The 20,964-nt window shown below is 45.5% G+C and overlaps 1 protein-coding gene across 1 annotated transcript in view; it reads right to left on the bottom strand.

Moving 5' to 3' along the window:
• The window catches only part of GLP2R (glucagon like peptide 2 receptor), an 883,434-nt gene that overhangs the window by 39,884 nt on the left and 822,586 nt on the right, over positions 1-20,964 (bottom strand). The window contains exon 10 of the mRNA XM_085616722.1: positions 18,361-18,449. Within this exon, the coding sequence (XP_085472848.1) occupies positions 18,361-18,449 (89 nt within the window). The remainder of the gene's footprint in view (positions 1-18,360; positions 18,450-20,964) is intronic.

Genomic DNA, 20,964 nt, shown 5'->3' with positions numbered 1-20,964 from the left:
CCCCGTATGTACGGTGCGGACCCCCACCCACCCCCGAATGTACGGAGCATACCCCCACCCCCGTATGTACGGCGCGGACCCCCACCCCACCCCCGAATGTACGGAGCGTACCCCCACCCCCGTATGTACGGCATGGACCCCCACCCCACCCCCGAATGTACGGAGTGTACCCCCTCCCCCGTATGTACGGCGCGGACCCCCACCCCACCCCCGAATGTACAGAGCATACCCCCACCCCCGTATGTACGGCGCGTAGCTCTGGGGGTCCGCGCCGTACATACGGGGGTGGGGGTACGCTCCGTACATTCGGGGGTGGGGTGGGGTTCCACACAGTACATTCGGGGGTGGGGGTACGCTCCGTACATTCGGGGGTGGGGTGGGGGTCCGCGCCGTACATACGGGGGTGGGGGTATGCTCCGTACATTCGGGGGTGGGGTGGGGGGACGGCGCATACATTCGGGGGTGGGGGTGCGCTCCGTACATTCGGGGGTGGGGTGGGGGTCCCCACCATACATTCGGGGGTGGGGGTACGCTCTGTACATTCGGAGGTGGGGTGGGGGTCCGCGCCGTACATACAGGGGTGGGGGTACGCTCCGTACATTCGTGGGTGGGGTGGGGGTCTGCACCGTACATTCGGGGGTGGGGGTATGCTCCGTACATTCGGGGGTGGGGTGGGGGTCCGCGCCGTACATACGAGGGAGGGGATACGCTCCGTACATTCGGGGGTGGGGTGGGGACGGCACGTACATACGGGGGGCTGGGGGGGCGACGGCGCGTCCATCCGCGGGGGGGCTGGGGGGGACGGCGCGTACATACAGGGGGCTGGGGGGACGGCGCGTCCATCCGCGGGGGGGCTGAGGGCGACTGCGCGTACATGCGGGGGCTGGGGGCGCGCGTCCATCCGTGGGGGGGCTAGGGGGGACGGCGCGTACATACAGAGGGCTGGGGGGACGGCGCATCCATCCGCGGGGGGGCTGGGGGGGACGGCGCGTACATATGGGGGGCTGGGGGGGACGGCGCGTCCATCCGCGGGGGGCTGGGGGGGGGCGGCGCGTACATACGGGGGGCTGGGGGGGACGGCGCGTCCATCCGCGGGGGGCTGGGGGGACGGCGCGTACATACGGGGGGCTGGGGGGGACGGCGCGTATGCGGGCACATGTCTCCATGGTTGCTATTGAGGTTCGCTCCGTGCGGTGTTTTTTCCATACGGTTGTACAATCGGACGGACGGGATGGATTGTACTTGCGCGCTCGGACTTCATTTTTCCGATTCGTACGTAAAATCGTCCGGGGACGTGTCGGACACTTTTTCCGACCCGAGGACGTGTGGGGGAATTTTCCCAATGCGATTCGTATGTATTTTTTCCCATGCGAATCGTACTTGCCAGTTTGTACGGTACTTGTACGATTCGGACGGAAAAAAATCCGGATATGATTCGTACGGAGAAAATTTTTCCAGGATCTGAATCGGCCCCTAAATAGCAGAGACAATAAAACTACTACTCCAGCTCCAAAAAACAACAACAGAAAGGAAAATTTTGGTTAGCAGAGGGCTAAAAATTACTATATCCACTCCAGATAGTGTAACAGTAGGGAAAGTGTTGGATAACGTAGAGGTATATATTACTATTCCGACTCCAGGGAGTGCAACAGTAAGGAAAGTGTTGGATAGCGTAGGGGTAATAATAACTATTCCAACTCCAAAGAGTGCAACAGTAGGGAAAGTGTTGGATGGCGTAGGGGTAAAAATTAGTATTCCCACTCCAGACAGGGCAACCGTAGGGAAAATGTTGGATGGCGTAGGGGTAAAATTACAATTCCCACTCCATACAGTGCAACAGTAGGGAAAGAGTTGGATAACGTAAGGGTAAAAATTACTATTCCAACTCCAGGGAGTGCAACAGTAGAGAAAGTGTTGGATTGCGTAGGGATAAAAATTACTATTCCTACTCCAGACAGTGCAACAGTAGGGAAAGTGTTGGATAGCGTAGGGGTAAAAATTGCTATTCCAACTCCAGAGAGTGCAACAGTAGGGAAAGTGTTGGATAGCGTAGGGGTAAAAATTACTATTCCAACTCCAGAGAGTGCAACAGTAGGGAAAATGTTGGATAGCGTAGGGGTAAAAATTACTACTCCAACTCCAGAGAGTGCAACAGTAGGGAAAGTGTTGGATTGCGTAGGGGTAATAATTACTATTCTAACTCCAGAGAGTGCAACAGTAGGGAAAGTGTTGGATAGCTTAGAAGTTAAAAATAACATACTTATAAATATAATAATTCTTTAAAATAATTAATAATGTAATTATTAAATAACTCAAAATTACTTACAAATACCAATAGATATTTATTAAAAACATAACTACCAATAAATAATTAATTAGCAATAAATCATTAATAAATACCAATAAATAATAATTAATGAATATTAATTACCAATTAAAAAATATTGAACAATTACATATTTTATACCAAAAAAGAATTATCAAACTTTAATTACCAATTAAAAAATATTAAACAATTGCATATTTTTTATACAAAAATAATAATTATTATACATTAATTACCAATTAATAATTACTTATTAATATATTAATTAGAAATATCGATAAATAATATTTAAACATATCTAATTACCAATTGATTATTAATCAACAATAAATTATTTTTCATAACCAAAATATTATAATTTACAATATTTACCAATTAATATTTAATCTCCAATTAATTAATTATCAATACCCAGCAACACATTTAATAATTACTTAATTAGATTTCAATTACTTCCAACACTATTCCCCTATAAACGCACGAAACACTCAAATCAAACTAATTAACAATTAATAAAAATTAATTACCAATTAATACTTAATTAGCAAAAATATAATTATCAATACCAATAAATAAATAAAAATATTACTTAATTACAATTAAATTACTTCCCACCCTATTCCCCTATAAACCCACAACCCGCTACAGAATTTAAACGCAAAAATTATTTAAAATTAATTTATAATTCCTAAAAATGTATAATTAATTTCATATAATTAAATTACTTCCCACCCTAATCCCCTATAAACCCACAACCCGCTACAGAATTTAAACGCAAAAAGTATTTAAAATTAATTTATAATTCCTAAAAATGTATAAATAATTTCATATAATTAAATTACTTCCCACCCTGTTCCCCTATAAACCCACAACCCGCTACAGAATTTAAACGCAAAAATTATTTATAATTAATTTATAATTCCCAAAAATGTATAATTAAATTCATATAATTAGATTACTTCCCACCCTATTCCCCTCTAAACCCACAACCCGCTACGGTACTAAAACACAAAATTAACTTAAAAAAACATTATTAACATATAAAAATTGAATACATATATTTTAAAACCAGTAGAACACTTAACAAAAAATAATTAACACATACATATTAAATACATAATAAAATACATAGCAATATTATACATATCGATATTAGTGACATCGATATTAGTAACATCGATATAAAAAAAATCGATATTACTTACCTTAGGGTCGATATTCTGTCCATCGATACTCTTGACATCGATATTCTGTCCCTTCGATATTCTAGACTCGATATTATTGTAGGTCGAAATAAAATTTTCGATATTTAGACCGCTCACCGAGGTGGATGAATTATAACAGCGAGTTTCCGATGTGGAAGAATTTGGATCAACAACAGCTAAATCTACTGAGCAGAAAGATCGACGGCTGGCTTCGCTACAGTTAAAGATAGAAGATTTGAAAAATCATCAAAGAAGGAATAACCTGCATGTGTTTGGCAACCTGGAAGGGAAGGAGGGGGATGATCCCCGGCGGCATATGGTGCAACATGCTCATATACTACTTATAAATCTGGACAATAAGAGGGCCTCCTCCACTTCTTGCTCCGCTTTCCTGCATCCTATATTGGTGTATATAGGTAATTTCCTATTGAGGCAAGAAATATCCATGAAATCCTGGCCACCATTACAGGTGGCTGGTGATGGCACGTCAATATTTGTATGATCAGACCTCAGCAAGCCCACAATGGACAGGCGATGGAAATTGCGTCAAATGATTGATCCCCTAAAAACAGTTGGGGCTTCTGCAGGAGGCAGCTAGGCTCAAAGTCATAAATTAAGGGCAGATATCAATGTGTATTGAAGAGGATAATGCTAAAATGGTTCTACACAATATCAAAGGGACATCTGAATAGCTTAGTCTCTTAGGACATGGTTATCTTAGACATTGTTGAACATGGCAATAATTGGATACTAAAATTGATGACCCGTAATTGACTGGGCAAGAGCTGGTTCCCCCCTCCCCTCCTTTTTTCTTACTTTCCTCTCTGCCATTACAAATAAAGATTGATTAAACGCTCGGGCTGGGGTGTTATGTTATGTTAATTATATTTGTAGAGCGCACGGTTATCCAGAGGTGTCTTGGCGCTAATGGCTCAACTCTACTGAGAGACGGGGTGGCACGGAGAGAAGTGTAGCTTGGGGGAATTATAAGTTAAAAAAACAGGTTTTGAGTTGTTTCCTGAAAGCGAGGAGGTTCGTGGAGTTCCTCAAACTCCAGGGGAGGGCATTCCACGCTTTGGCCGCACCTGTAATGAAACTTCTCCCCCCACGAGACTTTCTTTGTAGGAGGTATGCTCACAAATTTGGCTCCTAGTGAGCGGAGGGTTCTTCTGGGGGTGTACCATTGAAACTGGTGAGTCAAAAACTCAGGACCCTGACCATGTAGTGCCTTAAGGACAATACAAAGAGACTTAAATTGCACCCTTTTCCTAATGGGCAGCCAGGGTACTCTTTTAATTTCTTTGGCAACCGATACGAATTTGGGGGTGCCTATCACCAGCCTTGCTGCTACATTTTGCAAAATCCACAATCTGTTCAGATGTCGCCCTAGGATGTTTAAATAAAGCCCATCGCAGTAATCCAATCGGGATAAGATAGTGGATGAGACGACTGTTTGTAAGCTGTCTTCTTGCAAGAAAGGTTTGACCTTTTTTAGCAGTGTAAGGGAATGAAAGGTAGCCGAGGTAGTTGCGTTTATCTGGTGCTCGAAGTTCAGTCTGTCGTCCACCATAATACCTAGGTTTTTTGCCTTCTTCGTGGGTTTGGAAGGATACCCAGATCTGCTGGCCACCAGTCTGGGGTCCAGAAATTGGCCTTGTTTCCAAACGTGAGGACCTCCGATTTGCCTGAGTTTAGTTTTAGGCAATTTTGTGACATCCACGATTTGACGGCTCCCATACAGTCATTTAATTTCTTGCTGATGCCTGCTTCATGTCCTGTTAGAAGTGACACAACAATTTGTGTGTCGTCTGCATATGAGGTAAGGCTGAAGCCATAAGATTCGATCAAGGGGGCCATGGGTGCCATATACACATTAAAAAGGGGCGGGCTAAGGGACGATCCATGTGGAACACCACATGGTAGTGAAAAAGATTTGGAGTCGAATTTCTCTAAAGATACTGTTTGTTTCCTGTCTGTTAGAAACGCTTTTAGCAACCTCCAATCCTTTCCACTGACCCCGATCTCAGACAGACGGTCTATCAGAAGATTATGATGGACCGTGCCGAAGGCCGCGGACAAGTCCAGCATGATGAGGGCTGCCTCACCACCTTGGTCCAGGTATTTCTTGATTTCTTCTGTAGCGCTGGGGGTCTGCACCGTACATACACGGGTGGGGGTACGTCTCGTACATACACGGGTGCGGGTACGACTCGTACATACATGGGTGGGGGTACGACTCGTACATACACGGGTGGGGGTACGACTCGTACATACACGGGTGGGGGTACGACTCGTACATACACGGGTGGGGGTACGACTTGTACATACACGGGTGGGGGTACATGGGTGGGGGTACGACTCGTACATACACGGGTGGGGGTACGTCTCGTACATACACGGGTGGGGGTACATGGGTGAGGGTACGACTCGTACATACACGGGTAGGAGTACGACTCGTACATACATGGGTGGGGGTACGACTCGTACATACACGGGTGGGGGTACACGGGTGGGGGTAGGACTCGTACATACACGGGTGGGGGTACATCTCGTACATACATGGGTGGGGGTACACGGGTGGGGGTACTCCGTACTGTCCCCTACTCTAAAGCCATACTGTGCGGGATCCAGTAACTTTTTCGTAGAGAAATGTACTCAGCTAAGCGTTTATTTCTTTTTTCACCACTTTAGCTGGTAATGGCAGGCGGGAGATGGGTCTATAGTTGTTTGGGTCATTTGCGTACAAATTATTTTTTGCAAAAGTGGGAGTAAAGATGCCCACTTCCAGCATGCGGGATCCAGTAACTTAGTCACAGATATTATCAGGATGACTCTAGAAAAGGGTCTCTCTATGATTCTGGTGCTGTTGGACCTATCCGCTGCGATCGACACCGTTTCCCATAGTATTCTGATCAAAAGATTAGAAGAGGTTGGGCTAAGAAAATCAGCCTTACTATGGATGATGAGCTTTTTGTCGGATCGCTCCCAAGTTGTTAACCTAGGCTCCTATCGTTCGGTTCCTATGGAACTGACCAAGGGAGTACCCCAGGGCTCATGTTTGAGCCCTACATTATTTAACATCTATGTTGCTACCTTGGCCAATCTTCTGAGGACATATGGGTTTATCCCCATATCGTATGCCGACGATACTCCGTTACTCTTCCCATTTAACAAATTTACATCGGCGGTGCGGCTGGCCTTCTCTAATGGGATGAGTGCCATATCACGCTGGATGAAGAATAACTTCCTCCAGTGTAATGTGGGAAAGACTGAGATAATGCTCTTTGGAGAGGCCTCCCTTTTATGGACTCCAGATTGGTGGCGACCGACCTGGGTCCTCATCCCGCCCCCAAGCTTACAGTTAAACACCTGGGCATCCGCCTAGATCTAGCTCTTAATCTGAAGGAGCATGTTGCTCAGACAGCTGGTTCATGTTTTCATGTAATAGGCATGCTCCGTCAAGCCTTCCCTTTGCTTCCTGATTCTACCTGCAAAACCTTAGTCCAGGCACCGGTATTAAGTCGCCTGGACTATTGTAATGGCCTGTTGGTTTCTGCTAATGATGCTTTGCTTAGCAGATTGCAGGTAGTTCAGAACACGGCGGCACAGTTGGTCCTTAATGCCCCCTCCAGGACCCCCTCCCGCCCTCTCCTTGTGAAGCTGCATTGGCTCCCTATCCGCTAACGGGTCAAATTTAAAATTTGCTGCACCATCCATAAGGCACTGCTGAACCTGGCCCCATCCTACCTCACTGAGAAATTCTTGCCCTATGTACCATCAAGATCCCTCCATTCGAGTGCTAAACATCTCCTGGTGGTACCTCGGGTGAGTATAGCAAGAGTAGAAGGAAGAGCACTTTCCCATCTCGGCCCTCATTATTGGACCGAGCTCCCCTTGTCTCTGAGACAGTGTCTAGATCACCTACAATTCAGGAAGCTGCTTAAGACCACCCTGTTCTGCGCTTGCTGATTTATGTCAAAACTGCCACATACCCTCACAGTCCGTTTAAGCGCAGAGATACCCCTTCGGGGGTTGATTCTAGCTCTATATAAGCAAACAAATAAATAAATAAATAAATAAAGGGTGGTTTGTAAGCAGTTCTTGTAATTCGGATCCTACCACTTTTTTACAGGCCCTTGTTTTTATCTGCTTTGAACCGCCCCCTAGTTTATGACAGTGGACTGGGGTGGTTAATTCAAATGTGATTCCTGCGTGGTCAGTCCAGACCAATGGCATCATACCTCTAAAGGTTAAGTGTGGATGGTTGGAGAAGACCCCATCCAGCGTGTGTCCTGCCTTATGGGTAGGCTCGTTAACCAATTGGTTCAGGTCAGCACTGCTCATCAGATCTAGGAGCGTTTTGGTGTCTGGATCCATGGGGGTTTCCAAATGGAAATTAAAATCTCCCAGAATAGTGAATGAGTTGGAACAGAGCTCGTCTTCAAGTAGGGTCCCAAGTGTCGCTAGGAAAGATGTTCTGGACCCTGGCAGTATATACATTAAAATGCCTTTAAAGGAGTGATGGGGCAATATGCAAACATTAAATGAAAGTGCTCCGCAGGCCATGCTATTTGCTGTCTGAAACACTATTTTTAGAGTGTTGTGATAAATTATTGCTAGCCCCCCTCCTCTCCCCGTTGGTCTATCTAAGGTGGAACACAAGAAGCCAGGAGGAGTGGCCGTCACTAAGTCTGGCCCTGAGGCTTCATCCATCCATGTTTCCGTAATGAATGACAATTTTACATCTTGCTCCCCCAGGAGTCTGGCACACTTGAAGCTATGCTTTACTAAGAATCTTAGAATAAGTAAAGGCTTGCCTACAATGGATTTTATTCGTAAATGAATTTCAGATATATTGTCTCAAAAGTAATTATTACTGTTCAGCCCTAATTAGTGGTGAACTGATGATAATAAACCAAGCATTGAGTTACTTTACTAAGCAGACATCTGTCATAAAATCATAAAATGTAACACACGGGGCAGACTATACTTCAAACAAAACATATATTTAATATATGAACACATGAGAACCAGGGAAAGTGGAAATGGAATCAACCAAACATAGTTCTTGAGGTAACATAAATTTGCCTACAAAAAAACTATGTATACATCTAGGTGCCGATTCCGATCCTGGAAAAACCGGGTACGAACCGTCGGTCGGAGGGTTTTCTCCGTCCGACTCGTACCCGGTAAAATAACCCTACAAACTTGCAAGTACGATTCGTACGGAAACACTATTTCCGTACGAGTCGGAAAAAACACCGACCGACTGTAAAAACACATACCAATGTGATCCGGGACAGTGCCGACGTGACGTCGGGACGCATGCAGGCTGCATTTCACGAACCAGGAAGTACGAATTGTACCAACACCAGTCCGGACGGCAATATTTTTACGGCACCCAAAAAGTGCCGGAAAAGCGAAGTACGGCGCGATGCGAGCGGAATTGGGGGCCCGGTACACGCCAAACCCCCCCCTGACCCCACGGATGTACGTGCCGTACCCCCACCCGTGTATGTACGAGTCGTACCCGCACCCGTGTATGTACAAGACATACCCCCACCCGTGTATGTATGGTGCGGACCCCCAGCGTGTAGCGCTGGGGGTCTGCACCATACATACACGGGTGGGGGTACATCTCGTACATACACGGGTGCGGGTACGACTCGTACATACACGGGTGGGGGTACGACTCGTACATACACGGGTGGGGGTACGACTCGTACATACACGGGTGGGGGTATGACTCGTACATACACGGGTGGGGGTACGACTTGTACATACACGGGTGGGGGTACATGGGTGGGGGTACGACTCGTACATACACGGGTGGGGGTATGTCTCGTACATACACGGGTGGGGGTACATGGGTGAGGGTACGACTCGTACATACACGGGTAGGAGTACGACTCGTACATACATGGGTGGGGGTACGACTCGTACATACACGGGTGGGGGTACACGGGTGGGGGTACGACTCGTACATACACGGGTGGGGGTACATCTCGTACATACATGGGTGGGGGTACACGGGTGGGGGTACTCCGTACTGTCCCCTACTCTAAAGCCATACTGTGCGGGATCCAGTAACTTTTTCGTAGAGAAATGTACTCAGCTAAGCGTTTATTTCTTTTTTCACCACTTTAGCTGGTAATGGCAGGCGGGAGATGGGTCTATAGTTGTTTGGGTCATTTGCGTACAAATTATTTTTTGCAAAAGTGGGAGTAAAGAGGCCCACTTCCAGCATCTAGGGAAGTCACCAGTTTTGAACATGGCATTTAACACTGATGTCAGGGTAGTGGCAGATGGTTCCAAGGCTAATGTGGCCACTGTCACTGGACAAGGGTCATAGGGGGATCCAGACTTAACAGAGCCCAGTAGCATCTTTGTGTCATTGATACTGAGTCAGGCGAATTTCTCAAATGTGGGACCTGCTCGTCTAACTTGCTTTGTGCCCGTCATCCTTTTTTCTGTAGCTCCCTGCGGGAGTTGGTCGAAGGCTTAGAAAATAACTTCTACCTTTTTTTGGAAGAACTTAGCAATTTCCTCACTCATTTCTTGACTTGACTCGTACATACACGGGTGGGGGTACGACTCGTACATACACGGGTGGGGGTACGACTCGTACATTCACGGGTGGGGGTACGACTCGTACATACACGGGTGGGGGTATGACTCATACATACATGGGTGGGGGTACACGGGTGGGGGTATGACTCGTACATACACGGGTGGGGGTACGTCTCGTACATACATGGGTGGGGGTACACGGGGGGGGGTACGACTCGTACATACACTACACAGGTGGGGGTACGTCTCGTACGTATGCGGGCACATGTCTCCATGGTTGGTATTGAAGTTCGCTCCGGACGGTCTTTTTCCATACGGGTGTACATTCGGACGGACGGGACAGATCATACTTGCGCGCTCGGACTTCATTTTTCCGATTCGTACGGATAATCATCCGGGGATGTGTCGGACACTTTTTCCGACCCGAGGACGTGTGGGGGAATTTTCCCAATGCGATTCGTATGGACTTTTTCCCATACGAATCGTACTTGCCAGTTTGTACGGTACTTGTACGATTCGTACGGAAAAAAATCCGGATACGATTCGTACGGGGAACATTTTTTCCAGGATCGGAATCGGTCCCTATTCTGTGAGTTGGTAAAGGAAACGATCTGACACAACAGAAAACAGTTCCTTCAAATCAATAAATGAACCAAGAAATAGATGTTGCAGTCGAGTTTCGGTCTGTGTTGGCAATAAGACCGTCAGACCTTCTTCAGGACGTAGGGTTGATTATGAAACCAAACAGTATCCTTATGTAATTTCTTTTTAAGGAGCCAAGGAAATTGAACTTGTACACCATTGAGTTCCAAAAATATATCTTCAGAGTAGTGAAAGGAAATATGCACACGCTCCGGTTCCAGTCAGTTCCATACTGATGGGAACCAGAGTGTGTGCATATTTCCTTACATCATGCAGATCCCCAGATAGCGTCTAGGACACAATCAAATTTGACGTGCCAAGTGCCAAGTGCCGATCCAAGAGTGTTTCCAAACGCATCGCGCCTTCACTAATCTGAAACATATCCCCCAACGTGTGATGTTCTGCGTGTAGAAGGGTGAAGTCTGAGGTGACTTTATTGATTTTGGACTCCAGCGATGAGCGAGATTGGTTAGGAGCGGATCCAATCTTCTCAACCGCTGCTAGTAGGGAATTGAGTTTGGCAGTAAGCGCTGTGTGAGATGTCTCGAAGGGCGTATCTCCTTCGGTAGACATCGCTCCTGGGGTACCATTACGCACACTGAGTTGTTGATTGTTGGTGCGTTGGCGGCCCATTACTAACTGTTGCGCTGTCGGCATTCGTTAGCGTCGTGGGAGCAGGGCCAGCTGTCTGTGTCACTGCTTTTCCAACGTATCCGATCACGTCCGCGGGTTGGCCAATGCCTGGGCAGGTGTCACGCAAAGTCACACTGCGGCTACACAGGATCTAATTGATCGAGTGCATGAACTGCAAGACAGGGTGGAAGACGCCGAGGGACGCTCACGTAGAAATAACGTCGGTGTAGTGAGACTACCGGAGGGAGATGAAGGACGTCATCTGGAAGAATTTACTGAGTGCTGGATCAGAGACCTGCTAACTGCCGGCACCCTGTCTCCTCAGTTTGTGGTGGAACGAATGCACACCAGGTTGCTGCACAGAAGCCACCGCCGGGAGCCCATCCACACCCATTCATGTTCAAAGTCCTCAACTACAGGGACAGAGACTTGATATTACGCGAAACCAGCAAGATGCCAGTGTAAAAATAGGAAATAGTCAGATCATGCTTTTCGAGGATTACACTGCACAGGTCCAGTGACGCATGAGATCATACTCAGCGGTGAAGCGGCAGCTGCGAGACCTCAATCTCAACTACTCTCTGCTATTCCCTACCAGGCTGCGGATAGTCATGAACGGAATGGCACGCTTCTTTGATTTGCTTGCCGACGTTTGGGACTGGCTGGAAAAATCAGGAAAATGGACAGGGCCCAGACCCTCCGCAGAAGTGGAACTATAGAGACCAAACAGAAGATGACGGGCCTGTGGTGGACATGGCAGATCCCAGCCAAATGCCACAGTGGCTGCCACTGCTCCAGACCTAGAACAGAGAAGCAAAACCAAAGGGGATGATGGACGGAGTGTTGAACATTGCAAGCACTCATCCCCAGTCAACTGATCTGTGTTTAATCCATCATCATTCTTTAGCTCACTCCGCCACCCCAGTTCAGACATGGCCATGTGCAAATCAGTCTGACCCTGTGCCTCATGGGAACATGCCAGCCCGAACTGCTAAGCCATGTCTTCCCTGGACTGTAAACAAGCATCCTGGGACCGGTTTCTGGCTTATCAGCCGTCATCAGCCAGGCTAGCATGAATCCAGTGGCAAAGTGAGCAAGGGACCCACGTCTGGGCATACCCTGCCAACTTAGGGCGAAAAAAGCAAAACCAAAGGAGATGATGGACGAGTGGCAGGTCGGGCTCGACTGTTCCCATGAGGCACAGGGTCAAGACTGATTTGCATATGGCTGGATTCAAACTGGAATGGCACGGTGAGCAAAAAAAGAATGGATTTAGGCCCAGATCTCTGTACTGTGGTGAATGTATGACATTGTTTTGCATTCTGTCCATCAACTGTTGTTTTTGAATGTGTCAGCTCGAGTGGGATGGGTATGCCCAGACATGAGTCCTGTGCTCTCCATGCGACTGGAATCAAGCTATCCTGGCTGAAATGGGGTGAAACCCCGAAACCGGTCCGAGGATGCTTGTTTCTAGTCCAGGGAGGATCTGGCTTGGCAGTTCGGGCTGGACTGTTCCCATGAGGCACAGGGTCAACACTGATTTGCATGTGGCTGGGTTCAAACTGGAATGGCATGGTGAGCAAAAAAACGATGGATTTAGGCCCAAATCTCTGTACTGGGGTGAATGTATGACATTGTTCTGCATTCTGTCCATCAACTGTTGTTTTTGCATTTGTCACCCCGAGTGGGACGGGTATGCCCAGACATGGGTCCCGTGCTCTCCATGCGACTGGAATCAAGCTATCCTGGCTGAAATGGGGTGAACCCCCGAAACCGGTCTGAGGATGCTTGTTTCTAGTCCAGGGAGGATATGGCTTGGCAGTTCGGGCTGGACTGTTCCTATGAGGCACAGGGTCAACACTGATTTGCATGTGGCTGGGTTCAAACTGGAATGGCAAGGTGAGCAAAAAAACGATGGATTTAGGCCCAGATCTCTGTACTGGGGTGAATGTATGACATTGTTCTGCATTCTGTCCATCAACTGTTGTTTTTGCACTATAACAGAGAGGGGCAGAGAGACAGGAAGCAGTTCATCTGGCCGCATGACTGGTAACTGCACTGCAAAACACTGAGAATCAGCAGAACACGTTCAGATCCTCTGAAACTAACTCCTCTGCATCCTCCAGTCTAGGCGATCCAGATGAGTATCCTCCACCTGATGTCACACCGCAGACGGCAGATGACATCATATGACTTTAGGCAGATGGTTCCACTGTGCTGGGACTAAGCACGCACTAGTATCTGCCCACTCAACAAACATAGTGTGATACATAATGTAACCCTTTCCCCACTGTACTTACCAATTTCTGTTTGATATGTGGGTTGGCGCTCCCACACACGACACCACAGTTAACACATGCCTAGCAGCGCCAAATGGGGTACCCGTGGCGTGCAGGCTCCCCCGACTGCCCGGATTGGCTGGGTGGACACTCAAGCCACCGCACACCACTGAGGGCCGACACAACTCATGCCAAACACATATCACTAAAGCCCATCCCGCGAAACCCTAGAGTAATAGCTACAGCCTAACGTTAGGCAATCTAGTTTGGACGAAAACCCAGTTGGAATTCGCCCCTGACAGTTATGCATTGTTTAGTTAGTGGCTTTGTTTTGTTATCGAAGACACAGAGTTGGAGCACTTTGACACAAATTAGTCATTGCAGCGCCTGGCCCCCCTGTTGCCCACCTGATCAACTACAGAAAGAACCATGATGCAAGTTAACGTAGTGACGTGGAATGTGTGCGGCACACACACACCGGCGCGTAGATACTCTATCTATTCCTATTTGCAGCGCAGGGCAGCCGGAATTGCTATGCTCCATGAAACATACATGTCCCAGGTGGAGTTGGGGCACTTGCCCAGTAAATGGATAGGCCATGTACTGTTCAAGCTACTCTGCTCATGCGCGGGGTGTCAACATTTGGGTAAGGGCTGGGATTTCATTTACTAGTGACCAGGTACTAATCGATCCCGAAGGCCAACCGATACTTCTTGGCTCCATCTATGCCCCGAACGTGGGCCAGTCGGCCTTCTTAGACAAACTCACGAAGACACTAGCAAGGAGGAGTGGCATGCCCTGGCTCCTCGGGGGAGATTTCAACTCTGTGCTCAACTTGGATCTGGATAGATCGTGCCTGCCCCTGTCCAAAACCACAGCAGCGTCCAACACGCAGGTCCTCACACACTGGCCAGCTTACTGGGCACTTATAGATATATGGCGTGCTACCAACCCCCACACTCGGGTCTATTCATAATACTCAGCGGTACATGGTCTACATGTGCGACTTGATAGAATAGTCAGATCCCCAGCTCTCCTCCCCCTGGTACAATGTGCAGAATACTTAGGCTGGACACATTTTGATCATAATCAGCAAATGCTATAGCTGTGTTGGGATGTCAGGCGCCACCCTGCCTCCACATGGAGGTTCCAAACTGCTGCGCTGGAAGACACAGCATTTCGCTCCTCCCTAGGCGTGGTCCTACTCACATAGTTTGAGATACATGAAAATACGGCAGAAGATGCGTTAACAGAATGGGAGGCCTTCAAGGTTACAATGAGAGGTCATTGCATGGGTATGGCCTGGAATATTCTTAGGCAACTCTCATCCGAACTAACCACAATAGAAAAACAGCTGCTACAGTATGAGGTGGGAGGGAAAGGCAAGGGTAGGGATAAACAGCGCCTGGACACGCTGCGCAAACAGCATGCAGAGCTACTAGAATGCCTCCGCTGTCATAATTACGCTGCACACACGGCCCGAACACAAGCCACCGCCAACAGGGCGGGTCAATTTATAGCCTGGCTAATCGGCCAAGAGCATGCCCGCAAACCAATCGAAGCTCTGCAAACTAGCGAGGGAACGCTGATATACAGGCAACGAGACATCCACGAGGCCTGACACAACACTACCGTCAACTGTATCCATCCCACTGCAGCTGTGAACCACACACCTTGACGGCTTTTTTAGGCTGCATTCAACTGCCTGAGATAGAGACTGCACTCTGTGATATGCTGGATGAGTCAATCTCACTCAAGGAGATTGAGGAAGCGATCTCATCTCTGGCCACAGGGAAAACCCCAGGACCAGGTAGACTCCCGGCAGAGTACTATAAAGCGTATTGAGTGACAATAGACCCAAGACTGCATGCCCTCTACACAGCCGCTGAAGATGCAGGACGACTTCCCCCATCGCTAAGTAAGGCGCACCTAATCTCGCTGCCCAAACCTGACAGAGACCTAACTGACATGAGCTCCTATAGGCCCCTAGCCCTACTTAACGCCGATTATAAGCTGTTGGCGAAGGTTTTGGCTCAAAGGCTGGCACAAGCGGTTCCCGCGTTGGTACACGCAGATCAAAATGGTTTTGTGCCAGGCCGCAGTACCTCTTTTAATCTGCGCCGTTTCTTCTGCATAGCCACTTACTCTGTACATGCATATCCAAGAGCAGGCTGCCTTGTGCTTGTCTCGAGAAAACCTTCGACTCTCTTGAGTAGAACTACATTTTTGCCGCTATTGAGAATCAGCAAACCTCCAAAATGCCAAACGTTACAGCAGGAAAGACTTTGACATATTGGCATATTGGAGGTTTGCTGATTTCCTGATATTGAATATCAGCTACAGTTCCTCCATATATATTTTGCATTGGAACTGCTAAGTCATGGATTTGCAGTTTGTGGTTCCTTTGGGGACTGGAGAAATGATACTGATGTGATTGGACCGGGCGATCGCCAATAAGTTCACAAGTTCCCAAACGATATGCACGCCTTGCATTTGAGATCTTATCCTAATTAAAGATATCTTACCTGATCCTGTAGACTGACTTTTATCTAATTTCAGTACTGATCAAATAGGATTGATTCCCTTATACATCTTTGGCATTTATTATTGTGTAACTGATACTGCACCTTCAAACATCATTTCAGACTTCCTTGCCGCTTATATCTTCTTATCATCGATATTCTTTGGGAAATGTCATTAATATTTCTGACCTGAAGTTATCTGCATAACCGTGACTCATATGGGGAATGAGAGAAAGGCAGTTCCTTCAGATTTTCCATTGATCTCTCCTATCTATGGTGATTATTCTATTCAAAGTTATTCTAATCCCTGAAGAAGTCCTCTAGTAGGACGAAACGTATCGGCTGTGGCTGTATTATTGTGGAAATTTTGATGTATATGACTAAGCTTTAAAGAAAAGAAATTTGGAATAAAAAGAAATTTTGTACAAGAATTGCATTGTATACATATTACATCTATGTACTATCACACCTTGTAATTAATGTGTGGTGCACCTGTGCTTTTGCTTTATACAATGGAAGGACAGCACACTGCAATAGACCCTGCTAAGCAGCCCATTCTGCAAAGCCAGGAAGTTGTGGGCATAAACACTGGCAAATTAGGTGGCCATTTCATGATCCGAAATAAGACAAAAAGGTAAAGATCAGTGAGAAACCATGGGATGAGCCTGAGATAGAAGGAAATTTCAAGTGGTCTAATGCAGAAGTTTCGCTACAAAACAAGCCAATGTCTGAAAAGGACTGCCTATACCCCCCTTGGAGTGTTATTTATTGTGTGTTGTTTTTGTGTGTGTATTTGCTGTGTGGTTTTGTGGTGACATTAGGTGACATGAGGTGTGTCAGACAGCTCAAGTTGTGTGTAACAAGACTTAAAACAGCACCTTTTTTAGGAGCTTGCTGGAATGGACTAGGTTGGACTCGGTTCGCAAATTATATGGCAGCGAGTGTCAAAGCTTTTCAGTGGCTATGAGAAAGGAGGGATTTAGTATTCATACCTCCACATGTATACCCACCTACTTATACTTACCTTCATTATACTGTGGCGTGCAATATTCCGGAAATAACATTTATGTAGGACAATAAATACATTTAATATTCTAGTACTACCTGAGGCTCAGAGAGAGATATTTCCTTCTTTAGATGCTCTACACCGAACTCATAACAATTCATTGACATCATGGTGTACTAATTATAACTTCCGTACCTGTCATGCACTCCTTGTGATATCACATATTATATCAATCATGAAATGTTAAATTACATCATTGATGATAGAGGTAGTAATGTGTGACAAGAACATTAGTGCAAAATTACTGTGTGCAAAACATTAGGGCACAATTGCTGAGTTTCATTTTATTGTGGTGTGATTAGGCCTGGGTGATTTATTTACGATACAATAATCAGAGTAATTTCTGTAATTTTATGTTATTCTTGTGATTTAAAATTAATGAAAATTGTGTGAATACACACGCTCATGGAATTTGGGGCAAAAGAAATGAGTGCAAGAGCACAGTAACAGAGTGTGAGCAGCTGCTGACTGTTAGATTCAGCTCTATTTTCTTAACACTAAATGCATCCCCGGGTTCATTGTGGGGCTGAGGGTGCATTTTACACAATTTTTAGTGGTGGTGTTATGTTGTTTTGTTTATGTCATTTTTAGATGTTTAGTTGTTTACTTTACATATGTCATCAAACGCTGCTATATTTCCAGCTGGAAGCAGTCCATGCTTTGAAAGTTCCTGTGGCAAGCAACCATTTACCACTTCTAATGTGGTCAAATAGCTCTACTCAATTCATCAGCCACTTAAGACACCAGTCATCCCAAAAATATGGGCAACTTCATTGCTCCCTTTAACTTTTTGTCTAAAAACTCTTGTCTATAGGAAAAACAAATATCCCTTAAAGGGTATGCCACATCAAACATCATTGTCTGAAACCCAAGCCATATTCCACAGCTGTCCACTCAGTTATGTGATGCTCAGTAATACTCGCTAAATGTAAGATTCATGAATATAAGCCAATAGTACTGTTACACACGGAAAAAAGAATATTAATATATGTGAATGGAAGTGGAAACTGAGAGGGAGTTAAATATATGTTCAGTGAAATAGAAAGAAAGAAAGTGTGTTTTGGGACTTCGAAACATAGAAGTGAGTAGAATTGGTAAGGGGACAGTCTTTACATACCTGCATTTGTAATCATTAAATCTCATTTTCCTGGCTTTCAGTTTTGAAACCAGTAGCCAAATAATTCTTACGAAAATGTAGAAATTCACCTTAAAATATGAAATGAAACAATTCAAACAATAGATCATCAAATGGTACCTCTCAAAATATTCATAAAAATATATGACTTGATATGTGTATTAAAATGTGTATTTTGTAAAATGTAATATTAACAGCAAGAATGTTTTGGTAAGAAAGACTTTAACACAGGTGGATATTCATTATAGAGAACAAAATATGATTAATGGAAATACTAGTAACGATTCTCAATATATACACGTACTCTGGGTTCTGGAAAATACAGAGCGGCAATAATCACATGAAAATTAGTCTTGATCTATATCAGACCCAAACACCCTCCCCAATCCACTCTAAACAGCAACACGCAGCATCCCAGGCATGTTATGAGTTGTTGGTGCTTATCAGTGAGGTGCTGCTTGAGAAACCAAAGCATTGGTAGTTCTGTAACCCACATCTTTACATGCAGCCCAAATATCACTTCTTTTGTCCTCACATTCCTCCAACTGACTGCCCTTCATGTTTGTTAAACAGCTTGTCAGGCTTTACAAGCCTCGTTCATGCTTTCTCAGGAATCCAGAGACAGCCACTGTTCTATTCTAGATTACAACATTTTGCATTGTGAGTGAGTGGTGGGGATGTGGACAACTTTTAATAAAAAGTATTTTAACTTGTTCCCAAAGATGAACAGACTGTAATGATATAATTTATCCGCGAAGCTGGCTTTAAAAGACACAGTTGAATCATTTTTATGACAACTTGTAGACGTGTTTTATAACATTCACAGGAGGCCCTTTTATGGGGGCACTTATGGATCAGGCAAATGATTTTAACAGACGTTTATGGTTGGTTTTATGGGAAAGGCTGTCAAGAATAAATAGACTATTGGACATTCTTAAAGCATTCAGGTTGCCAAATATGTGTCTGTGAGAGGTTGCCTCTTTTTATATGGTCACCTCCATTTTTTGTGGACTGAAGCCTGTGTTTTTCTGACTCTGTACTGGAACACTGTTTATAAGGCTCCAGAGTATGTTCTAAGACTCCTTAATAAGGTTGAAATTTGCTGCTTCTTAATTGGCATATTTAACTTTCTTATAAGGCCATTGTATAGATATTTGCTGCTTCCTATATGGCATATTTAACTTTCTTATAAGGCCATTGTATATGATGCCCAAAATACACCTATGTCATGGAAAGTAAAATGTCCCCCCATGGTCAGCAGCTTTACTATGTTACCAGGCAGACATGATTCCAGGCCTACCGCTGTAGCCTGGCAGGTGTTGTTTGAAGCCTGCATCCTGACCTGTCAAAATAAACCCTTTTGACAGGGAAAAACCTTCCTTTTAAATTTTAATATATCACCTATATGTAGGGCTTGTAGCCTACAAGGCAAGGTGCATGGTATTTAAAATCAGGACTTCTAGAAATTAAAAGTTAATATGTCTTTACAATGACAGGCACCCGAAAACTATTTTCACTTTCACAAAGCTGCTTGGCCCATAGAGAAACACTGTTAAGTGATAATAAAAATTAATTACGCTATCGGCTCATCAGGACCAGCTAGAATTAAGATCAAACCACTATTTTAATTATTTATTTAAACCCAACTCAATAGTAAAGTCAGATTTGCAATAAACATTAAGGAAAAGTTACTTTTGAAAAGTTACCTTTTGTCTGCCTGAACAGTAGCCCAGTGGGAGCTTAGACCCAGCAAGGTGAGTAAACTGCTCCCAAACCAGAGGCCAGAGGCATGAGGAACTGTTTTATTTTCGTGACAGGAAGACCAGTTATGGTGGGACCTGAATGTTAATTTACTTTAAAGGGCTCTTCCCTGTTACAAGAAAATGGGTTCACTGACACAATAGCTTGAGAGCAAAGTTCCCTCTAAACTGCGCGCCTGAGCGCACGCGTACACTTACATTTCTCTCTGCGCAGAGACCTTCAAACACCGCGCACCACAAAGGATTCCTCAGCACTTGTGAAGTGCTTAATTCAAGTCTTTGAAATGCGGCCGTACTGATTAAGCTGCGCTGTTAAATGCATTTTTAAAGACAAATTTTTGTCTTTAAAAATGCTAATCGAGGAAGATTAAATACCTGCAGTGAAGGGCAGTCCAGAAGCAGCAGGAGAGATGTCACAAATATTCACTGCAGCTCAAGAGTCGAAGCTGAGGCATACCATGAGAATTATGGCAGTTGTCAAACATTAACATACTCTGGAAACAGTGGCTGCTGCCAGCAGGGATACATTGTGGAGCAGTGCGGGGGATAATTATAAACTTTTTTGGGCAAAATAACTTCCAAGTTGTTTAGTACAAAGCACTAGGAGGTGCTATAAAATAAAGCTGTTTTTTGGTGTACCTGCCTTCATATAATGGGGCTGAAAAAGTTTGTTGATCAGTCCTCTGCAGCACAGCACTAGTTTGCTGGTGAGGGTAATTTTGGAAGGTGACAAGACTGACAACGAGGTTTGTGAACCCTGGCCTTTCACAACAGCCTTGCAGACGCTGGAGCTCTAGCTGAGCTTCAAAGTTGATATTTACTATGA

The sequence above is a fragment of the Triturus cristatus genome, chromosome 7 (genome assembly GCF_964204655.1).
Source record: "Triturus cristatus chromosome 7, aTriCri1.1, whole genome shotgun sequence".
Classification (NCBI taxonomy): Eukaryota; Metazoa; Chordata; class Amphibia; order Caudata; family Salamandridae; genus Triturus; species Triturus cristatus.
Note: the sequence above shows the minus strand (reverse complement) of the source record. Positions and strands in the feature narration are given on the sequence as shown.